This window comes from Podarcis cretensis (genome assembly GCF_951804945.1).
Source record: "Podarcis cretensis genome assembly, chromosome: 8".
In the NCBI taxonomy this organism is placed as follows: domain Eukaryota; kingdom Metazoa; phylum Chordata; class Lepidosauria; order Squamata; family Lacertidae; genus Podarcis; species Podarcis cretensis.
Genome location: NC_137177.1, coordinates 5,294,247 through 5,315,614, shown reverse-complemented (window position 1 = coordinate 5,315,614; position 21,368 = coordinate 5,294,247). Strand labels below are relative to the sequence as shown.

At 52.4% G+C, this 21,368-nt stretch overlaps 1 protein-coding gene across 1 annotated transcript in view; it reads left to right on the top strand.

Annotated features, from left to right (window-relative positions):
• The window catches only part of AKT2 (AKT serine/threonine kinase 2), a 29,465-nt gene that overhangs the window by 3,731 nt on the left and 4,366 nt on the right, over positions 1 to 21,368 (top strand). Inside the window, exons 2-13 of the mRNA XM_079985597.1 lie at positions 7,305 to 7,418; positions 11,859 to 11,987; positions 12,235 to 12,346; positions 12,600 to 12,753; positions 13,560 to 13,691; positions 14,516 to 14,581; positions 15,460 to 15,528; positions 16,178 to 16,300; positions 17,743 to 17,871; positions 19,333 to 19,547; positions 20,870 to 20,957; positions 21,152 to 21,254. Of these exons, the coding sequence (XP_079841723.1) occupies positions 7,373 to 7,418; positions 11,859 to 11,987; positions 12,235 to 12,346; positions 12,600 to 12,753; positions 13,560 to 13,691; positions 14,516 to 14,581; positions 15,460 to 15,528; positions 16,178 to 16,300; positions 17,743 to 17,871; positions 19,333 to 19,547; positions 20,870 to 20,957; positions 21,152 to 21,254 (1,366 nt within the window). The 5' untranslated portion in view covers positions 7,305 to 7,372. The remainder of the gene's footprint in view (positions 1 to 7,304; positions 7,419 to 11,858; positions 11,988 to 12,234; positions 12,347 to 12,599; positions 12,754 to 13,559; positions 13,692 to 14,515; positions 14,582 to 15,459; positions 15,529 to 16,177; positions 16,301 to 17,742; positions 17,872 to 19,332; positions 19,548 to 20,869; positions 20,958 to 21,151; positions 21,255 to 21,368) is intronic.

The window sequence follows — 21,368 nt, the reverse complement described above, 5'->3', positions numbered from 1 at the left end:
GGGGTGTCTGTCTGAAGGCTGGGTACTCTGCTTGCACCCAGAGAAGCTGCCCTGGCTTGGCTCTTAGCGCCTCCCCTCTGGATTTCTGTTATGGTCTTTGCATCCTTGTGAAAAGAACAAATTACTTGCATTGCGCAAAACCAAAAGGAGCCCTTCCTCTTCCTTCCATCACCTACCTTCCTGGTGGTTGCTCTAAAGGCCAGAGATCCTGAGGCAGTCCACACTCTGGAGAAGTCCCTCCACAGAACTTGCCTTCTCCCTTTCTCTCTCACCCTCTGGCTTTTCCCCACCCCTGAGGATCATCTCGTCCAACCCCCTACATGTAGGAATATGCAGCTGTACCATACGGAGATTGAACCTGCGTTAGTAATTTACTACCTACCTGCTTTCAAATCATATTTTTTGATGGTGACAGCAAGGAATTGACCATTATAATTGTTTGTTTGTTTTTTAATGTAGGACGATGGGCTGCATGAAATGCTATTCCTCCTCAGAGTAGACCCACTGTGATTAATGAACATGGTTAATGGAGGTTCATTAATTTCAAAGGGCCTACTCAGAGTAGGACAAGCATTGGCTGCCACCCTGCATGTTATAGATCGGGCATGTCCAACAGGTTGATTGATTTACCTGCCGATCGCGGGTGTGTCCCTGGTGAAAGTGATTGCCTGGGTGTTCCTTATCCATCCCCCAAAAAAGCTCAACAACTTTGGTCAACCATCTTCCTTAAAAAAAGGTAGATCACAGCCAATTTTTCTATACATACTGGGAGTAGATCGCAGTCTCTTGGGAGTTGGACGTACCTGTTGTAGATTGCACGACCCCTTATACAGCCTTAATCCCAGCTGTTACAAAGGTTTTACAACAGGGCTGGGGGGTGGGATGAGGGAGGCAAATGTTGGCTTTCCAGATATGGACTCCATCTCCCATTGGCTTAAGCCACCATGGCCAGTGGTCAGGAATGATGGGAGTTGTAGTCAACCAACACCTGTGTCCCTCTCAGACAGCTGCGTCCCCTCTTCCCTTAACTCCAATCAGTACCTCTCCCTTCCCTCTCTATCGCACTCAGTGTGTTTTTCCTCTTCCTGGGGACCAGCCCCCCTCTTCCTCCCCCCTCCTGTTCCACAGGGTCACATCCTGGAGTGCGTAAACAACTCTGGTGCTCGCAGTATCTGAGTCACACATGCTCTGCAAGTCAACAAGTCTCTCTCTCCCCCCCCCCCACTGCCTGCCCTCCCTCCCTCCCTGTGGGGTGAGCGTTGCTGCTCTTCTGTGTTCAACCAGGGAGAGGAATTGGGATTAGGTGCCCTTCCTCTCTCTGCAGCAGCAGCAACAACAGCAGCAGCAGCTGTGGCTTGGCGGCCTGGGATGGGGAAGCAGCCCAACAGCCTATGTGGTAGGGAACAGGTGTACAAAATGGGGGGGGGAGGAAAGAGACCAGACACCCTCTCTGAGGGGTGCGCTCATGTGTGTGCGCCTCTCCAGGGAATCGTAGAATCTTAGAGTTGGAAGGGACCCTGAGGGTCATCTAGTCCAACCCCCCGCAATGCAGGAATCTCTGCTAAAGCATCCCTGACAGGTGGCCACCCAACTTCTGCTTTAAAACCTCCAAGGAAGGAGAGTTCACCGCCTCTCATGGGAATATGTTCCACTGCTGAACAGCTCTTAGTGTCAGAAAGTTTCCCCCCGAATGTTTAGTCGGAATCTCCTTCCTTGCGACCTGAAGCCACGGGTTCGAGTCCTACCCTCCAGAGCAGGAGAAAACAAGCTTGCTCCATCTTCCATGTGACAGCCCTTAAGGTATTTGAAGGTGGCTCTCGTATCTCCTCTCAGTCTTCTCTTTTCCAGGCTAAACATACCCAGCTCCTTCAACCGTTCCTCATCAGGCTTGGCTTCCTGACCCTTGATCATCTTGGTTGCCCTCCTCTGCACACCTTCCAGCTTGCCAACATAAATTGAGTTACTCTTAATTGGACACAATATCCCAGGTGTGGTCTGACCAAGGCAGAAGAGAGTGGGACTATTACTTCCCTTGAGTTGGACACTAGACTTCTATTGATGCAGCCAAGAATAGCATTAGCATTTTTTGCTGCTGCATCTTAATGTTGACTCATGTTCAGCTTGTGGTCCACCAAGACCCCTAGATCCTTCCCACATGTACTGCTAGTAAGCCAGGTGTCCCCCATCCTTTATTTGTCCATCTGGTTCTTCCTGCTTAAGTGCAGAACCTTACATTTCTCCCTATTGAGAATCATTTTCTTAGCTTGTGTCCAGTTCACCAATCTGTTAAGGTCGTTTTGAATTCTGATTCTGTCTTCTGCAGAATTAGCTACCCCTCCCAATTTGGTGTCATCTGCAAATTTGATGAGCATCCCCTCAATTCCTTCATCCAAGTCATTTATAAAGATGTCAAACAACAGCGGGCCCAGGGCAGAACCCTGTGACACCCCACTTGTCACTTTTCCCCAGGTTGACAAGAAACCATTAATGCGAACTCTTTGGCTTCAATCATTCAACCAGCTACAAATCCACTTAACATTTACCTCGTTCAACCCACATTTTACCGGCTTCCTCACAAAAATATCATAGGGGACTTTGTCAAAAGCCTTACTGAAATCAAGATACACTATGTCCACAGCATTTCCCTTATCCACCAAGTTTGTAATTCCATCAGAAACGGAAATCAGATTGGTCTGATGTGACTTATTTTTGAGAAACCCATGCTGGGTCTTAGTGATCGCAGCATCCTTTTCTAAATGCTCACAGACCAACTGATGAACTATCTGTTCTAGGACCTCCCCTGGTATCGATGTCAAGCTGACCGGTCGGTAGTTACCTGGGTTTTCCTTCCCCCACTTTTTGAAGGTGGGGACAGCATTCGCCCACCTCCAGTCTGTAGGGACCTCACCTGTTCTCCAAGAATTCTCAAAAGATAACAGACAAAGGCTCTGAAATTACAGGTGTGGGGGTGGTTTTTAACCCCCCCACACCAACACTCATTGATCATTTTCTTGCAACCTTCGCTTGGGCAGGCAACCCTCTGGGAAACAGGAGGAGTTACAAGGTTGTTTTTGCTTTTTTATAGAACCCCTCTGACTGGGGGGATTCCAGAAGCAGCATTGGGTCCTGGGGTAGGCCTGGCAGTCCCTGGGTCCCTGACCTAGATCACTGCACTGCCCTCCTCCCTGCCATGGCCTCCTAGTGACATCAGGAGCTTCATGTCATGAGATCTTCCAGGCCACAGAGTCCCTCCTGCTTCCAGTTCTCCAGGCTGGAGCCTTGCAGGACCCCAAGTTCTCTGCCTTGTCCCTTCTGCTGGAGGAGCCGGGCGAAACAGGCCAGCAAGGACTCGTTCCTGGAGAGCTGGACTCGAGTTCTCTTACTCAGCTCTACCTCTCTTTTAAATCAGAACCAGTGAAGGCGGTGAAGGTCCTGTGTGAGTGTCTGGAGGCGGTTGGAGGATGGATGGCGGCTAAGAGATTGAGGTTGAATCCTGACAAGACAGAAGTACTGTTTTGGGGGGACAGGAGGCGGGCAGGTGTGGAGGATTCCCTGGTCCTGAATGGGGTAACTGTGCCCCTGAAGGACCAGGTGCGCAGCCTGGGAGTCATTTTGGACTCACAGCTGTCCATGGAGGCTCAGGTCAATTCTGTGTCCAGGGCAGCTGTCTGCCTGCGGACTGTCTCACCAGAGTGGTGCATGCTCTGGTTATCTCCCGCTTGGACTACTGCAATGCACTCTATGTGGGGCTACCTTTGAAGGTGACTCGGAAACTACAACTAATTCAGAATGCGGCAGCTAGACTGGTGACTGGGGGCGGCCGCCGAGACCATATAACACCGGTCTTGAAAGACCTACATTGGCTCCCAGTATGTTTCCGAGCAAATTCAAAGTGTTGGTGTTGAATTGAAAGCCCTCAATGGCTTCAAAGGCCCAGTAGACCTGAAGGAGCGTCTCCATCCCCATTGTTCAGCCTAGACACTGAGGTCCAGCTCTGAGGGCCTTCTGGCGGTTCCCTCATTGTGAGAAGCAAAGCTACAGGGAACCAGGCAGACGGCCTTCTCGGTAGTGGCGCCTGCCCTGTGGAACGCCCTTCCAGCAGATGTCAAAGCGATAAACAACTACCTGACATTCAGAAGACATCTTAAGGCAGCCCTGTTCAGGGAAGTTTTTAACGTGTGATATTTTACTGTATTTTTGGTTTCTATGGAGGCTGCCCAGAGTGGCTGGGGAGGCGCAGCCAGATGGGCGGGGTATAAATAATAAATTATTATTATTATTATTACTACTCAGAGAGAGGCAGAAGCAGGTGCAGCTCAGAACACCCACTTGGCTTTTACCCCTTCCACCCATTCCCAGAGGGGAGATTGTGTTTAAAAGTAGCAGCAACAAGCCCAGACCACTCTTTCTATTGTTTAAAACTTGCATTTCTTACTTTCACCAGCTGCCCTTTCCGCACAGAGGAGGGGTGTCTTCGCCACCCATTGCCCAGGTGGGTTTGGGGTTTACAGACCAGACTCTGCATCTTGCTGCCCGTCTCCCTTCTCAGCTAAAGGTCCCGGCCACTGGGCTCCGACAGCTGTGACTGTGACAGGTGCAGTCTCACCTTTGTTGCCTAAGCTGTAGCAACCTGCAGGCTGGACTACTGCAATGCTTTATATGTGGGGCTGCCTTTGAAGAAGGTTCAGGAAACTGCAGCTGATGCAGAATTTGGCAGCCGGACAGTCTGCACATACGATACCAACTCTGGCTTGACTGCTCCGCCTGCCAGTTAGTTTCCAGGCTCAATTTGAAGTGCTGGTTGTGACCTATAAAGTCCCTCAAGGACCGACCCAGACCCTGCAGTCATCACCTGAGGCATTTAGTTTCCTCACTTACTGGCGTGGGATCCCACCTTTTCCCTGCCAAGTTGTGTTCTGGCTTAATTGATCTTGCTTTGATTGCAAGGAGCTGTGGGCCACTTTCCGAGAAAAGTGTCTAGTCAGTGTGACAAACGCCATTGTCTTTTTCCTGTTAAAAGGTGTTTTGTGGGGCCAGGGAGTAGCCATGCAAAATAAAGGGCTTTTATTCAGGTGCTTTTGAGTGGCGTTCCTCAGTCAAAGACACAGGAGGTCTGCATGTCGCACCCCCCCCATCCCCATTTGCAGGCCTCTGCAATTTTCAAGAGTCTTCTGGGCTCTTTTCCTTCTCTCCCTTTTCCTCCTCCCTGGGCAATCCCTTTGCCACACAGTTCCACGCTGGGACCAGCAAAGGTGGTTTTCTGGCTCCTGTTGTGGCCCTTCGGAGGCCACCTTTGCTCCCCACCTGTCTCCTCCAGCTGCTTGGGGAGCAAAGCCAGCTGGGTGAAGGGGGGTGCAGCAAGAGGTCTGGCTCTCCCCGTTGAGCTCTTCAGGGCTCTGCCCTTTTGCCCAAATCTCTGTGCCTGCCTCCAGGAGTGGAGCCGCCGTGTCTGGATCTGGCTCCCTGCTGGGAGGGGGGGCATTTTCACTGTTACATAAATGACTCCCAAGGCCTGTCGCAATCCCACCGCCATTGCTGTCAGCCTCGGCCTCTGGAGCAACATAGAAGGCCGCCAGAGCTTTGCACAAGCCCCTTCCTGGCTGGGCAGGGGGCCCCTCACTCACTCGGTGTCAACACGCAAAAGCCAGGCTGGCGTCCTTTCGCCCAGTGGGCGACCTCCATGCTCTCGCCTGGCCTCAGCCGAGCTGCGTTTGGGCCGTGGGGCTAAGAGTGGGCCTGCTTCTGCCGAGTCTCATGAGCCCCACCCTGGGAATGAGGCTGGCCTCCCTCCAGGAGGTCCGGCAAGGCCAGAGCTACAGGGTCCTCCTCGCTGGTGGTCTCTGGCGGTTCCAGGAGGCTCACCCCTTTGCCAGGAGCGCAGGAAGCTCCCTGCTGGGTCAGGCTAAAGTCCAGTGCTGTGTCCTTTGCACGGCTGTGGGGAGGCAAGTGCCCCTGGCAGGACAGAGGGAGCTGACCTTGGGTGATCCCCAGCAGGTCTGGTGGGGGCCAAGGGGGTCCGTCCTGTCACACAACCCTGGAACCGGGACTCTGGGGGTGCTTGATTGCTCCCTGCCCATTGAAAACCCTGCCTGCACTGAGCTGGCTGGTGAATTGGGGGTGAGGGGGAGGCACAAAGCTAGCCTTCCCGGCGTACCAGGATTCTCAGTGTGGGGATTTTTGTGGCACCGAGTGAGGCTTTAAACAGGTGTTTCCACCTGTCCGTCCACACCCCCCCCCCGATTCTGAAACAGTAGAGGCCCAGGAGGACTGTGCTGGCTGGGGCAGTTCAACCCTCACCTGTTATCTGTGACCCGCCAAGGAGGGAGGGGATTCCTTGCCTCCTGCGTCGACAGTTGGGGTGGGTGGGTGGGTGGCAGGTGGACCGGGGGGGGGTTGTTATACAGCAAACCAGTCTGTTCACTTGGGCTCCCACCTTCAGAATGTCACCCAAGCATCAATGAACTGGCCCTTGGGAAAGAGGAGGGTAATGAAAGGCCCCCCCTCCACAATCCTAGCACCCCCCTGCACATTTGTTCAGTGCCCCACTCCCAAGTTGCATGGGGGGCAGCCCTTTCCCTGCTTCTCTGGCGGCATCTTTGGGCTAGTCTTTGAACCCCTCTCCCTCTTTAATCCCATCAGGTGCCTGGGATTAATCTTTCTCTAGCTGTTTGTTTTCCTGGCTGGCCAGGGCTGCTCTGGGGTCTGAGCATGTGCAGTCGTGGCAGCTCCCAAGGGCCTCTTATCTGCTGCTGGCAGTGCCTGTTATCAGGGGGCAGATAAGGCCAAGGGGAAGTTGCCAGCAGGTGTAAGCATCATGGCTGGGATGGGGAGACCCCCATTGCCCTTGGCTTCTAATACCTCCCTAACAGGGCTGGGGGGTCCCTCAGTCACCCCAGCCTTCCCCTTCCTCTGTGTCCCATGTTGAGAGCAGCTGCATAGGCTTTCCTGGGCCCTGGAAGTGACAGCGTCTGGCTTTGCAGAGCAGCTCAGTTTCCTCTACAAGACCCCCTCCATTGGGGAGACCCGCCTCGCCCTGGGCTGGGCCAGTGGCCTATCCCTGGAGATCTGGGCCTTCCCGAGGCTGGTGAGGCCCTCTGCTTCCACAGGGAGGCAGAATTAGCACCTGCTGTGACTCTTGAGGGATCCACCTTGTTTGGGGAAGAAGGTTTTTGTCTGTGGTGCTGGGGACACTAGCAGTGGGTGGGAGGGAGGCCCTATAACTCTGTGGGAGAGGGATTCTTCACCATCCCCAGAGGTTGATGAGCCTGGGACCCACACTGCCATTGTTCTCTTCTCTCCTGCAGGTCACCAGTCCACCCACGGCTCAGTGGGCAGCATCTAGTCCCTGTGAGCTCAACACGGCTACGTCAACATGAATGAGGTGTCGGTCGTCAAGGAGGGCTGGTTGCACAAGAGAGGTGAGCAATGTACACACACACACACACACACACACACACACACACAAGATTTAACAGAAAGAGGGGCCTGAGAGGTTCTTGCTTTCCTGGAAGTGGGGGCCGTGCCCTGGAGGTTGCTGCACCAGCCTCTGGGTGGGACAGAGCCCTGTTATGTCTGCAGGCTTCAGTAGGGAGCCCGTCTCATAAGGCACCTAAGTTGTTGGGTGTCTTTTGCACCTCTGAATGAAGTCTGTGTTGGCTTCCTTTTGCTGTTTGCTTCTAGACAGAGCTTAGCCTCCCTCTGTGTCCCTGAGGGGCCTGTTGCTGCTGCCGCTGCCCCTCCTCTATGTTATCTCTGCATTCTTTTTTTTTTATAATAATTTTTATTAATTTTCCAAACAAATAATAAAAACAGTATAGAACAGTATGACTTCAAGCTCATCAGTTCATACCCTTTTTTCTTTGACTCCCCCATACCTCCCCATCCCTGCATCCTTGTTTAATAATTCTTTAGCAACCCTTAGGTCCATTATCTTAATTCCCTTTCATAAAAATTTCTTAAGTTTTTTTGTTTACTGCTGCAATTCTTTACTTCTTACCCCCTGACATCTTAACATTCCTCAATTTTGCAATTGTTTTTAAGATATATTTTGAATTTCTTCCAGTCCTCTTCCACTGTCTCTTTCCCCTGGTCCCGGATTCTGCCCGTCATCTCGGCCAGTCCCATAAAGTCAATCACCTTTGCTTGCCATTCTTCCAGAGTAGGTAGTTCTTGCGTCTTCCAATACTTTGCCAGTAGAATTCTTGCTGCTGTAGTGGCATACATAAAGAAAATCCTATCCTTCCTTGGCACCACTTGGCCCACAATGCCCAAGAGGAAAGCCTCTGGTTTCTTAGGAAAAGTCCACTTAAGGACCTTCTTAATTTCATTATAGATCATTTCCCAGAAAGCTTTAACCTTTGGGCAGGTCCACCAAAGGTAGTAGAAAGTGCCTTCAGTCTCATTACATTTCCAACACTTATTATTAGGCAAATGATAAATTTTTGCAAGCTTGACTGGGGTCATGTACCACCGGTAGATCATTTTCATAATATTTTCTTTTAAAGCATTACATGCAGTAAATTTAATACCGGTGGTCCATAACTGTTCCCAGTCAGCAAACATAATATCATGACCGATATCTTGTGCCCATTTAATCATAGCTGATTTCACCGTTTCATCCTGTGTATTCCATTTTAACAGCAAGTTATACATTTTTGATAAGTTCTTAGTATTGGGTTCCAACAATTCTGTTTCTAGTTTTGACTTCTCTTTCTGAAATCCTATTTTCCTGTCCTGTTTAAACGTCTCATTTATCTGATGGTAATGCAACCAATCTCTGCATTCTTAGGTCTAAGTGCAGGTGTCCCCCTGACTGGCTCATGGAGAGAAGAGCGCTCCCCATGGCTGCCTCGCGGCTTGAGCTTCTGGGTTGGAGGAGCATCGGAGCCCAAGCTGCGCAGTGTGGGCCCCCTTGGAATCCTGTGCACAGTTGTAGTGCAAAAGAGGGGAAGCAGAATGGTCCTGGGGCTGGAGCAGCTTGCTTTGGGAGCTTTTTAGTTTAGGGGAAAGGGCGAGTGTTGGGGGGCGTGAGAGAGGTCTACAGAATTGCGTGTGGAGAAAGTGGGCAGAGAGGTTTTTCTCTCCTCATAATAATAATAATAATAATAATAATAATTTATTTATTTATACCCCGCCCATCTGGCTGGGTTTCCCCAGCCACTCTGGGCGGCTTCCTACCAAATATTAAAAACAATACAGCATTAGACATTAAAAACTTCCTAAAGAGGGCTGCCTTCAGTTGTCTTTTAAAAGTAAAATAGTTGTTAGTTACTTGACATCTGCTGGAAGGGCGTTCCACAGGGCAGGCGCCACTGCGGAGAAGGCCCTCTGCCTGGTTCCCTGTAACCTCACTTCTCACAGTGAGGGAACCGCCAGAAGGCCCTCGGCACTGAACCTCAGTGTCTGGGCTGAACAATGGGAGTGGAGACGCTCCTTCAGGTATACTGGGCCGAGGCCGTTTAGGGCTTTAAAGGTCAGCCCCAACACTTTGAATTGTGCTCGGAAACGTACTGGGAGCCAATGAAGATCTTTCAGGACCGGTGTTATATGGTCTTGGCGGCCACTCCCAGTCACCAGTCTAGCTGCCGCATTCTGGATTAATTGCTAGTTCAGGGCCCATCCAGTCAAGCAAATAGTTAAACTGTGGAGCTCCCTCCCAGAGGAGGCAGTGATGCCCACCAATGCAAATGGCTTTAAAAGAGGAAGAGACAGATTTGTGGAGGAGGATAAGGCTGTAGCAGCATCTGCTTGCCAAGGTGGCTGTGTGCCGCCTCCACACTTTGCAGGGCGCTTGCTCCAGTGGATGGGAATCTAGAGTGGGGAGAGTTCTGCTCACGGCTCCCCATTGGGGCAGCTGGCTGGCCACTGGAAGAAAAGAACACTGAACTAGATGGGCCATTGGCCTCATCCAGCCCGCTTGTCTTACGTTCTTTGGGGTGCAGGAGTGCCGACTCCTTTGCACACGGTTAGACATTGCCTGCCTGACCATTTCTGGCTGCAATTCTCTGGCTCTTTGGAGGGCAGCATGGAGGGGGCCAGCATGGGCTTGGCGAGGAGGCATCCGTGGGGCACACAAGAGCAGAAGCTCCCTCCTTGTCCCTAGATGCCCCGCTCCCCGCAGTCTGTGCACGAATGAATGAATTGATTTGTTTTGGTCACTGACCAGAATCCCGGTCTGTGCAGTTTTCTTCTGCTCTCCACACTTGGTGTTGTGCTTGGTGCCCTGGACTCCTTGGCTTTTGCTAGTGCTTGTGGAAGACAGACTGTGAAATCTGGGCTGAGCAATGGGGATGTTTATTGCCAGAGCCATGACTTTCGGCACAAGCCTCTTGCTCCTGAAACCCCTCTTTGTCCCCCCACTGCAAGTCCCCTCCTTCTCCCTGCTCCCTCCATGGCAGTCTCAGCTGTCCCCAGAGCTGCTTCCCACCCCGTAGGGCTGTGGCTCCAGCAAATTCCTCCTCCTGCTCCTGCAGACAAATATAGATAGCAGCTGGTGGCAGCAGCAGCCAGGTCTGCCCAGAGGCTATTTTGGTCCCTGGAGCCAGAGGAGCGGGTGGAGGGGGCTGCCTGGCCCTGCTGAGGGAAGCCCCCCTCTGCTGCCACTGGGCCCTGCTGAGGAGTGAAGCTGCCCTCGCAGCCTTGGCTTCTGCAGGCCAAAGGGGGAGCCTGGCCCTGGGAGAGGGCAAGGCTGAGCCACCTCTCAGAATGGCTCTTGCCAGAAGCCAAAAAGAGGTCTGGCTCTGGAGATGTGCTGGGAGGGGCAGCCCACCTCAACCCTGAGCACTGGAAATCCTCCCTGAACCCTCCAAAGCGGCCTCCAGGTGTTTTTCCAGGTGTGTCTTTAAGGAGTACAGAGTTGCCGTATTTTTCGCTCCATAAGACGCACCTGACCATACGTTGCACCTAGTTTTTAGAGGGGGAAAGCAAGAAAAAAAATATTCTGTGCAGAGCATGTAAATGGCTCTCGCTTTTCTTGTTTTAAACCCTTCCGTCCCTCCTCCCGCTTCGCTGAGAAGCCAGCAGAGCAAGAGTGATAGCTGCGCAGCGCCTCTTCTTCTGCTGGCTTCCCAGCAAAGCGGGATGAGAGACGAAAGGGAGCCCTTACAAGGGAGCGCTGAGCAGAGCCTGGCAGCGGCTCTTGCTGGCCTTTTCAGGAGGTGTGGGAAGGGATAGAGGGCAGCCCGTCAGTCCCTTCTCCCACCTTGTGGAAAAGCCCCCAAGAGCTGCACACACGCTCTGTGCGGCTCTTTAAAGGGGGTGCTGAGCAGAGCCTGTGTGCGGCTCTTGGGGGCTTTTCCCCGAGGAGGGAGAAGGGACTGACGGGCTGCCCTTCTCCCTCCACAGGGAAAAGCCAGCAAGAGCACGCTCTATGCGGCTCTTTAAAGGGAGCGCTGAACAGAGCCTCCCGCCTGCATTCACCCCATAAGACGCACACACATTTTCCCTTACTTTTTAGGAGGGAAAAGGTGCGAAAAATACGGTAATCTATGGAACTCGTTCCTGCAGGAGCTGGTAATGGCCGCCAACCTGGATTGGACAGATCCATGGAGAAAGAGAAGGCTTGAGAACAGGATGCTGGGCTTCATGGGGCTCCTTTGGCCTCATCCAGCAGGCTGCTCATGTCCTTATGACAGGGGTGCAGAGCCCGGCTCCAGGTGCCCTGAGGAAGCGGACGAGGGCTGGGCTTGGTCTTCTCAGCTTCCCTTGGCAGAGCAAGAGTCCCTTGCCAGCCTTGTAGGGGAATCTGCTGCCAGGGGCGTCAGCGCTGTTGGGCTGCAGGGCCTTTTCAAAGGCAGCCTCCTGGCAGGCACTCTGCACGTGCCTCTCGCCCCTTCATGCCTCACCCTTCTGCTTCCCAGGGGAATACATCAAAACGTGGAGGCCCAGGTACTTTCTCCTGAAAAGCGATGGGTCTTTCATTGGGTACAAGGAGAAGCCGGAGACGTCAGACCACAGCCTGCCCCCTTTGAATGACTTCTCTGTGGCAGGTACGTCCTCCCCACCCTCCTACTACCCCTGCCCTCCGTATTGGCAGGGACTGCGAGGCTCCCCTGGAGCTCCAGGCGGACTGCAGTTAGAACGCAGCAAAACGCCAACCCTCTCCCTTTCCTCCCACGATGCTGTGCTGGGGGCTGTACACGTGTTTTTGAGAGAGGGGGGCAAGTAGGTGAGACTGCCGCTCCTCTTCCTTGTCCTTGGAGAAAGCCCAGCAGCCCCCTCTTCCTCCTCTTCCAGAATGCCAGCTGATGAAAGTCGAGCGGCCCCGTCCCAACACCTTCATCATCCGCTGCTTGCAGTGGACAACCGTCATCGAAAGGACGTTCCACGTCGACTCCCCCGACGAGCGGTGCGTCTGGCTTTGGAGTGGGGCACCTGATCCCACCCCACCCTGCTCTCTGGGCCCCTGGGGCAGCTCCACTCGGCCACCCCGGTTCCACCAGGGGTGGGGGCCCTCGCTTGCACCCAGCCTCTGGCTGCTGGAAGGGCTTCGTCCCCGATCCCCGGGCACTGGGACTCTCCCAGCCAGGGACTGGCGCCCGCTGGCCGGCCTTCGTGCCTGGGTGTCTCGAGTGCCCTGACTTCCCCTGTGTTGCCCGCAGGGAGGAGTGGATCCGGGCCATACAGATGGTGGCCAACAGCTTGAAGAACCAGGAGCCGGAAGAGGACAGGATGGACTACAAGTGCGGCTCTCCCAGCGACAGCACAGGCGCCGAGGAGATGGAGGTGGCCGTGACCAAGACCCGGGCCAAGGCGGTAAGGAGGGGGCGGGGAGGGGGCTTCCTTCCACTTTGGCTCAGCGGAGTAGGAGGACAAAGAGGCGGTTTCCCCGCCAGCTTCGCCAGTCTTTGCCAAGCGGCGTTTAACCAGGGACATGGACTCAAAATGTTCAAGCTTTTCAAATGGTGAAGGTGTCTAGTTCCCCCCAGGCGGATGATAATGGCCAACAGCAGCCCTGTGTTTTTTCCTTTAAAAATAAATAATATTAAAAAATAAATAAATTCTAAACAATAAAGAACAAGAAGCATCCTCGTTCTGAAACGGAAGGTGTAAAACACAAAAACTGGAATTCATGTAGGAGCAGCACACGCGATAACCGATTTGGTGTAAAGCCAATATAACATATGGAACTATGAAAGAATGGGACAAAATAATCAAACTACGTATAATATATAGTATACCAAATCACGATACATGTAAAAACAAAATGAAACAAAATAGAAATACAGAGCGCTGTTTTAAACAGGATGCTTTGAGATGGACTGAAATAATAAAAGGAATTAAGGTTTAATTCTGAATATTGATATAACAATGGCACTATTGCTAGAAGAGATGCTGTTGTTTTTCCACAGGTGAGCCTAGTTCACCAAAGAGGTGGGTGTGGGGGTGATTATGTCAGCCATGCAATAAGAATTCTGTACTCATGAAATCTATGAAGTCAACTCAAGTGTAATGAAACTTACTCTCTTGATTAGTCCTCATGCAAGTCTCAAAATGTTCAGACCTTCTAAACTGTGAAGGTCCTATTTTCAACCCAGCCTTGTGTTTTTCCTTTTTAAAAGACCATGAATGACTTTGACTACCTGAAGCTCCTTGGGAAGGGCACTTTTGGGAAGGTCATCCTCGTGCGGGAAAAAGCCACGGGGCGCTACTACGCCATGAAGATCCTGCGCAAGGAAGTCATCATTGCCAAGGTACAGGGCCAAGCGGGGGAGGCAGGCTGCGGAGTGACTTTGACGTGGGGGGCAGAGACACGTCCCGGGTTGCGGGGAGGCGGGATTTGCATCCGGGCAAATAGCAGGCCACGAGTCCATCATCAGAAGTCCACATGGCATGAAATGCCGGTCAGATTCCCACCGGGGCTGCACAGAGCCGTAGTAGCCTGTGGGTGACTGAGCAAGGGGCAGAAGAAATGAGAGAGACAGAGAGAGAGGGAGGCAGAAATGAATAAATGGTCATGCTGGGAATCATTAGAGATACACCAACCCCCCCCCCAACACACTTCCAAAGAGGGAGGTCTCTGTGAAGCCCCACAAAGGGGAGCAGTGCTGGGTGAGTGTGTCGCTTTGGTTCCCGCTGGGAATAAAATAATAATAATAACAACTAATTAATTCATTTATTTATGCCCCGCCCATTTGGCTGAGTTTCCCCAGCTCCCAACAGAACACTAAAAACAGAATAAAACTTCAAACATTAAAAGCTTCCCTAAGCAGGGCTGCCTTCAGATGTCTTCTAAAAGTCAGATAGTTGTTTATTTCCTTGACATCTGATGGGATGGCGTTCCACAGGGCGGGTGCCCCCACCGAGAAGGCCCTCTGCCTGGTTCCCTGTAACTTGGCTTCTCACAGTGAGGGAACCACCAGAAGGCCCTCAGAGCTGGACCTCAGTGTCCGGGCAGAACAATGGGGGTGGAGACGCTCCTTCAGGTATACTGGGCTGAGCTGGTTAGGGCTATCACTTGTTCATGTCATAATGAGGCCGTTTCGGGTGACGATGCTTTCTTCCCTGTCTTTTGCAGGACGAGGTGGCCCACACTGTCACAGAGAGCAGAGTCCTGCAGAACACGAGGCATCCCTTTCTCACAGTACGTACACATTCGGGAACGTGTGGGACGGAATGGGCGCCAGGCATCCTCCGATGCCCTGCGAGATTCTCTGTCTCTGCGGGTGGCTGCTTGTGGGACCAGAGGGGAGAAAGAACAGAGACTTGGTTCCTCGTATGATAGACCGGCGAAGGGGCTGTGAACTGGAAGTGTCAGGCCAGGAGCCAGACTTTGGGGTTGTACCCCAGAGCTCAAGAGGCCGACCCAGTGCATGGTGGCTGTGAAAACGACAAATTCCATGCTAGGGATCTTTAGGAAAGGAATTGAAAATAATAGTGCCAGTGTCACAATGACATTGCTATACAGATCTATGGAAGCAGTGAGGGCACTAACCTAGATGGCTTGAAAAGAGTGGGAGACGGGCTTCCAGTTTGCTTGCAAAGGGAAAATGGCGACGTGGTGCGTGTCATCCGCTTAAGAGATGACCGTTACCGGGATTTCTGGGCGATTGGGGGTGAGTGCTAAGGTTAGACACCCCCCCAAAAAAACCTCACGGATAGTGAGATGTTGAGGGGACCAGCTGGGCTTGAAGAGCCTCGCTGCGATTGCCAGAGCCTCGCCGCTGCATCAGCAGTGAATTTAAAAGCTCTCTACCTTGCATGCATTTATCTTGAAGGATTTCAACAAGGTGGTTGTCACCTGCGTACAGTTAAAACTGCACAATATAGAAGTGCATAGGCTGTGATGGTCCCATATTCCTTTCCTTTGTCTTGGGAAGCACACAAACAAGACCTGTCAGCAGCAGCTGCCTGGGAAGGCTCAGTGAGAGGGGCTGGGTGCTTGCTGATGCTTCTTCTGCACCTAAAGTTTAATAATAATAATAATAGGAGGCTGCTAACTCTGTGAACTGCCTTTTCCAGGCGCTGAAGTACGCCTTCCAGACCAACGACCGCCTCTGCTTCGTCATGGAGTATGCCAACGGAGGGGAGGTTAGTGTCTGCTTTGGCGGGGGGGGGAGAGGGACACAGTCGCGCTCTGACAGGGGCTGCGTGGCTGAGCACAGTTGCACCCGTGGCCCTGGGGTCCCCAGAGAATTGCCGTTGTCGGCTGCCGTCCTTCGTTCTTCCTGCTGCTCACCTTCCAGATGTCCCTCTTCCCTCCCCGACAACAAGCTATGCTATCATAATGATTCAAAGGATAATTTTAGGTTATATGTTAGTGACTAAATTTTAATTTATATATTTTTTAACTGTTGCTATATCTGTCTTGTCCCTGTTATACCTAATTGCAAATTCAAATGTACAGTGGTGCCCCGCAAGATGAATGCCTCGCAAGACGAAAAATTCGCTAGACGAAAGGGTTTTCCGTTTTTCGAGGTGCTTCGCAAGACGTATTTCCCTTTTTCCCCTTTTTCGTCTTGTGAGTTTGCTTCCTTTTTCTTAAAGCCGTTAATACCCGGGGAATCCGCACTCCGCAAGACGAAAAAATCGCTAGACGAAAAAACTCGCGGAACGAATTAATTTCGTCTTGCGAGGCGCCACTGTATTCCTATTGTGCTTTATGACTTCCTTGATATTGTATGTGGGCTGGAACTGGTCTGTGGCCGAAATAATAAAATTCAATTCCCTCCCCATCCAGCTGTTTTTCCACCTTTCGAGGGAGCGAGTCTTCACTGAGGACCGTGCTCGTTTCTACGGGGCTGAAATTGTTTCCGCCTTGGAGTACCTGCACTCCCGGGACGTCGTCTATCGTGACATCAAGGTAATCCCACGCGGAACACCTGGTCTGGCCTCAGCAGAAGGCGCCCAAGTGAGAAGCAGGTCCTGCCTTCTTATGGAGAGAGGGGGGAGCTGCATAGGGCTCCTTTTTCCATAAGAGGTTTTGCCTTTGCCCACAGCATTGAGCTGGGTAGGGAGGGAAGGGTCTGTAGGAGAGCCAGTGTGGTGTAGTGGTTAGGAGCGGTAGTCTCGTAATCTGGGGAACCGGGTTCGCGTCTCCGCTCCTCCACCTGCAGCTGCTGGGTGACCTTGGGCCAGTCACACTTCTCTGACGTCTCTCAGCCCCACTCACCTCACAGAGTGTTTGTTGTGGGGGAGGAAGGGAAAGGAGAATGTTAGCCGCTTTGAGACTCCTGAAGGGGAGTGAAAGGGGAGATATCAAATCCAAACTCTTCTTCTTCTCTTCTAGGAGGAGGAGGTGGCACATGGTACTTTTAAAACTAAAATTCTCCTTCAAAGTTACCAGTTGCTGCTTTTTTGTCCCACCCAAGGGACTCGCAGTGAGCTTCATGGCCAGGCAGAAATTTGAACCCTGCTCTCCCCAATCCGAGTCCAGCATTCTTAACCACCAACGGAGTCTCAAATGCCCTCAAAGCAGAATGCAATGAAATAGTTAGAATGCCAGAAGAATGAATTTGAGCTAGAGCACCAGCAGGCTTGAAAGCAAAACCCTTCTCCTGGTGTGGGGATTGTAGAACTGTAGAGTTGGAAGGGATCCCGAAGGTCCTCTAGTCCAACCCCCTTCAATGCAGGAATCTCAACTAAAGCATCCATGGCAGATGGCCAACCAAGCTCTGCTTAAAAACCTCCAGGGAAGGACTGAGGTCTTTCCACCTTTCCACAGGGAAGAAGCCAGCAGGTGGGCTTTCTGAGCAAGGCAATCCCAGACTCAAGGCCACTGTAGCCCCTGGCCCCTCCACCAATGGGCAAGCAGGATCATGCCCACCTTGCAGACATCCTGGGCACTTCACCAAGTGGTGTACAGTGATAGAGCAGCCCTTTGAAGGCCTGGAGTCACGCTGGCAGCCAGGGCAGCACAAAGGCTCTGTCCACACAGCCTGGAGTCACGCCAGGAGTCCAAGTAGGATGTGACCAGTTGTGAGCTTGGCCACATCTGCTTTAGAATCATAGAGTGGGGCCACCCAGTCCAACCCAGTGCAGTTCAGGAATCTTCTGGCGTACGATTGCAGCAGCTCCAGACCCAGGTGGAGACGTTGGCTCCCCGGTTTCTGGGTCAGCCTACAGGGGTAAGGAATGAAATGCATGGTTTCTCCTGCTGGCTGCCCTTGAGGTCCAGCGTGTCTGCTGCTGCTGCTTCTGGCTGTTCCCAGCGCGTCATTCCCGCCGCCCACCTCTTCGGGTCTCATCTGAGCAGGATCTTTCCCACCCCGCCTCGCCCCTGACTCGCCTCTGCGCCTCTTGCAGCTGGAGAACCTCATGCTGGACAAGGATGGGCACATAAAGATCACGGACTTCGGGCTGTGCAAGGAGGGCATCAGCGACGGCGCCACCATGAAGACCTTCTGCGGGACGCCGGAGTACTTGGCCCCTGAGGTATCGGGGGGGGGGGGCTCTTGCCTGGGCAAGGCCAGCGGCCCAAACGGCCGGGGAAACCGAGGGCTGAGATGATTAGGGGGGGTGGCTGGCTGGCCTCTCTCCTGATTGCAGTAGTTGTTTCTGCCCCCTTCATGGCTGCCAGGGAAGGGCCACCTAGATGCAAGTCACAATTTATACCCACAAAGGAGGAATGGATCTGTAAACTAAATGAATATTTAATTGTGGCAAAATTAACTGCTATAATGGGACACAGGTGGCGCTGTGGGTTATACCACAGAGCCTAGGACTTGCCGATCAAAAGGTTGGCGTTTCGAATCCCCACAACAGGGTGAGCTCCCGTTGCTCGGTCTCTGCTCCTGCCAACCTAGCAGTTCGAAAGCACGTCAAAGTGCAAGTAGATAAATAGGTACTGCTCTGGCGGGAAGGTAAACGGCATTTCCGTGTGCTGCTCTGGTTCGCCAGAAGCGGCTTAGTCATGCTGGCCACATGACCCGGAAGCTGTACGCCGGCTCCCTCAGCCAGTAAAGCGAGATGAGCGCCGCAACCCCAGAGTCAGCCACGACTGGACCTAATGGTCAGGGGTCCCTTTACTTTTTAACTGCTATAATAAGAAATCAGTCGAATCAAAAAATTTAAAAAGGAGTGGAAATGTTTTGATGAATAAATGGCAAAATATTGCTCAAAAAAAAGATACAGTAACATTCCTAGATTAAAATGTGAAGCACTGGATGGAAGAAAAATTAGTAAGGAAAGATAATAAGAATATATAGATAATTTGAAACAAAATAAAAAAATTCCTTCCAGTAGCACCTTAAAGACCAACTAAGTTAGTTCTTGGTATGAGCTTTCGTGTGCATGCACACTTCTTCAGATACACTGAAACAGAAGTCACCAGACCCTTCTATATAGTGAGAAGGTGGGGAGGGGTATTACTCAGAAGGGTGGTGGGATTGGGTGATTGGCAGATAGCTGTGATGAGCCTGTTGACGACTCTTAACGACTGCAATAGGTCTTACAGGAAAAAGCAAGGGGTGAGAAGGTGAAAAATTGCTTTGTCGTGTATAATGAGATAATAATCCAATGTCTTTGTTCAGACCAGGTCTCTCCATGGTTTTAAGTTTGGTAATAAGTTGCAATTCAGCAGCTTCTCTTTCCAGTCTATTTCTGAAATTTGAGAAGATTGTAGAATGCAAAGATTAGTGTAAATTGTAAAATGTGGAGGAAATCGAGTGGGGGCGAAGTGGGAGGAGGGAGAAAAGAATAATATGATGGTTTGAGGAAATATAAATGTATGGGGGGATGGGAAAGAAATGGTGTTGGCTTTCCTACATCTGTATTGTAATGTAATATGAGAAAACCAATTGGAAGGAAGGAAGGGCCACCTAGATTGACCCGGCTGGCTCCCCTCCGCATCCTGGCTGAGCCGCCCCTGCTTTTCTCTCCTCCCTGCCCCCCCAGGTGCTGGAGGACAATGACTACGGGCGTGCCGTGGACTGGTGGGGGCTGGGCGTGGTCATGTACGAGATGATGTGTGGGCGCCTGCCCTTCTACAACCAAGACCATGAGCGCCTCTTTGAGCTCATCCTCATGGAGGAGATCCGCTTCCCTCGCACGCTCAGCCCTGAGGCCAAGGCCCTGCTGGCCGGGCTGCTCAAGAAGGACCCCAAGCAGAGGTGGGCTTTTCGTTGCCTCTGTGTGTGGAAGAGGCCGCCTGGCCGGGGGCGGGGGCAGCTGTCGTGCTGCCATGGAGTCAAAGTGGCAGAGCAGAATTTAGCACAGGGATAACTCAAATAGAGTTGGTTAGTTTCGTAGTTGGGATTACCGAAATGACCTCAGCATCTCCACCCCCATCGTTCAGCCCGGACACTGAGGTCCAGCTTCGAGGGTCTTCTGGCAGTTCCCTCAATGCAAGAAGCGAAGTTACGGGGCCTGGTTCGGTGGTGGCACCCGCCCTATGCAACACCCTGTCATATGTCAAGGAAATAAGCAACTGTTTGACTTTTAGACGACATCTGAAGGCAGCATTGTACACGGAAACTTTTTAAGGTTTAATGGTTTATTATGTTTATAGGGACGCAGGTGGCGCTGTGGGTTAAACCACTGAGCCTAGGGATTGCTGATCAGAAGGTCGGCAGTTCGAATCCCCGCAATGGGGTGAGCTCCCGTTGCTCGGTCCCTGCTCCTGCCAACCTAGCAGTTCGAAAGCACCTCAAAGTGCAAGTAGATAAATAGGTACCCCTCCTGTGGGAAGGTAAACGGCGTTTCCGTGCGCTACTCTGGTTCACCACATGCTGGCCACATGACCTGGAAGCTGTACGCCGGCTCCCTCGGCCAATAAAGCGAGATGAGTGCCGCAACCCCAGAGTCGGTCACGACTGGACCTAATGGTCAGGGGTCCCTTTACTTTTACGTTTACTATGTTTTTATATAAATACTTTGGAAGCCGCCCGGAGTGGCTTGGCTATTGTTATTGTTATCATCATGAAATTTTATTGTGGCCTCTTTGTAAGCTGCCCTGGAAGCCTTCCCCAGAAGGGATATGGAGAAGTGCAGTGAACCCCAAATTCCACTTCCCAGGCTTGTGGGGCACTGCGCATCAAGGGAAATAAACTCTGGTTTTGGCTGCATAGTTCTTTTGTGACAAGCGAGCAGGGTCTGACTGGGGTGGTGTTTGGGGGGGGGAGGCGCTATACTCCGGGAGAAAGGAGGCTTGGAAAGAGGGCAGGCCAACCTGCTTCTTAGCCGGTGCTTTGGACGACAAAGCCCACAAGTATCCTGTGGTCGTCTATCCAGGGGGCTGATGGGAGTTGCTGTCCAAAATATCCAGTGGGCGCTTGGCTGGCGCAGAATAATGCCAAGGCTGTGGGGCAGCGAGAGAAAGTTGTCCCCCCACTGCCCCTCATGCTGCCACCCAGGTACAGGGAGTCCCGCTGGAAATCTTGCGTGCCCCCCTCGCTGTTACTGTGGTTACAGGACCCCTTTGTTGTGCCCACAGGTTGGGGGGCGGCCCCAACGATGCCCGGGAGGTGATGGAGCACCGCTTCTTTGCCGCCATCAACTGGCAGGACGTGGTTCAGAAAATGGTAAGGAGAGAGGGGGGGTGGCACAGGGGGCGTCTGACGTGAAGACACAGTACTTATTCGCCTGACCCCCAGCCACTCAGGTTGTGTGGGGAGGGGAGCCTCCTCAGCTGCCCCTCAAGCTGCCTGGGGGAGTGAGGGGGGGTCAGGGTGGCACCAGGACCACAAAGCGAGCTTGGCCCCCTTTTTCTCCCCAGCTCATCCCACCCTTCAAGCCGCAGGTGACATCTGAGATCGACACCCGGTACTTTGACGACGAGTTCACAGCACAGTCCATCACCATCACCCCTCCTGACCGATGTGAGTGACAGAATCCTGGGCACCCCAGGGCTCATCTAGTCCAATGGGCTGAGGGTTCGATCCCCCCTTTTGCAGTGCTGGGAGTGGGTTGTTGCTTTGAATCCGCTTGCGCCC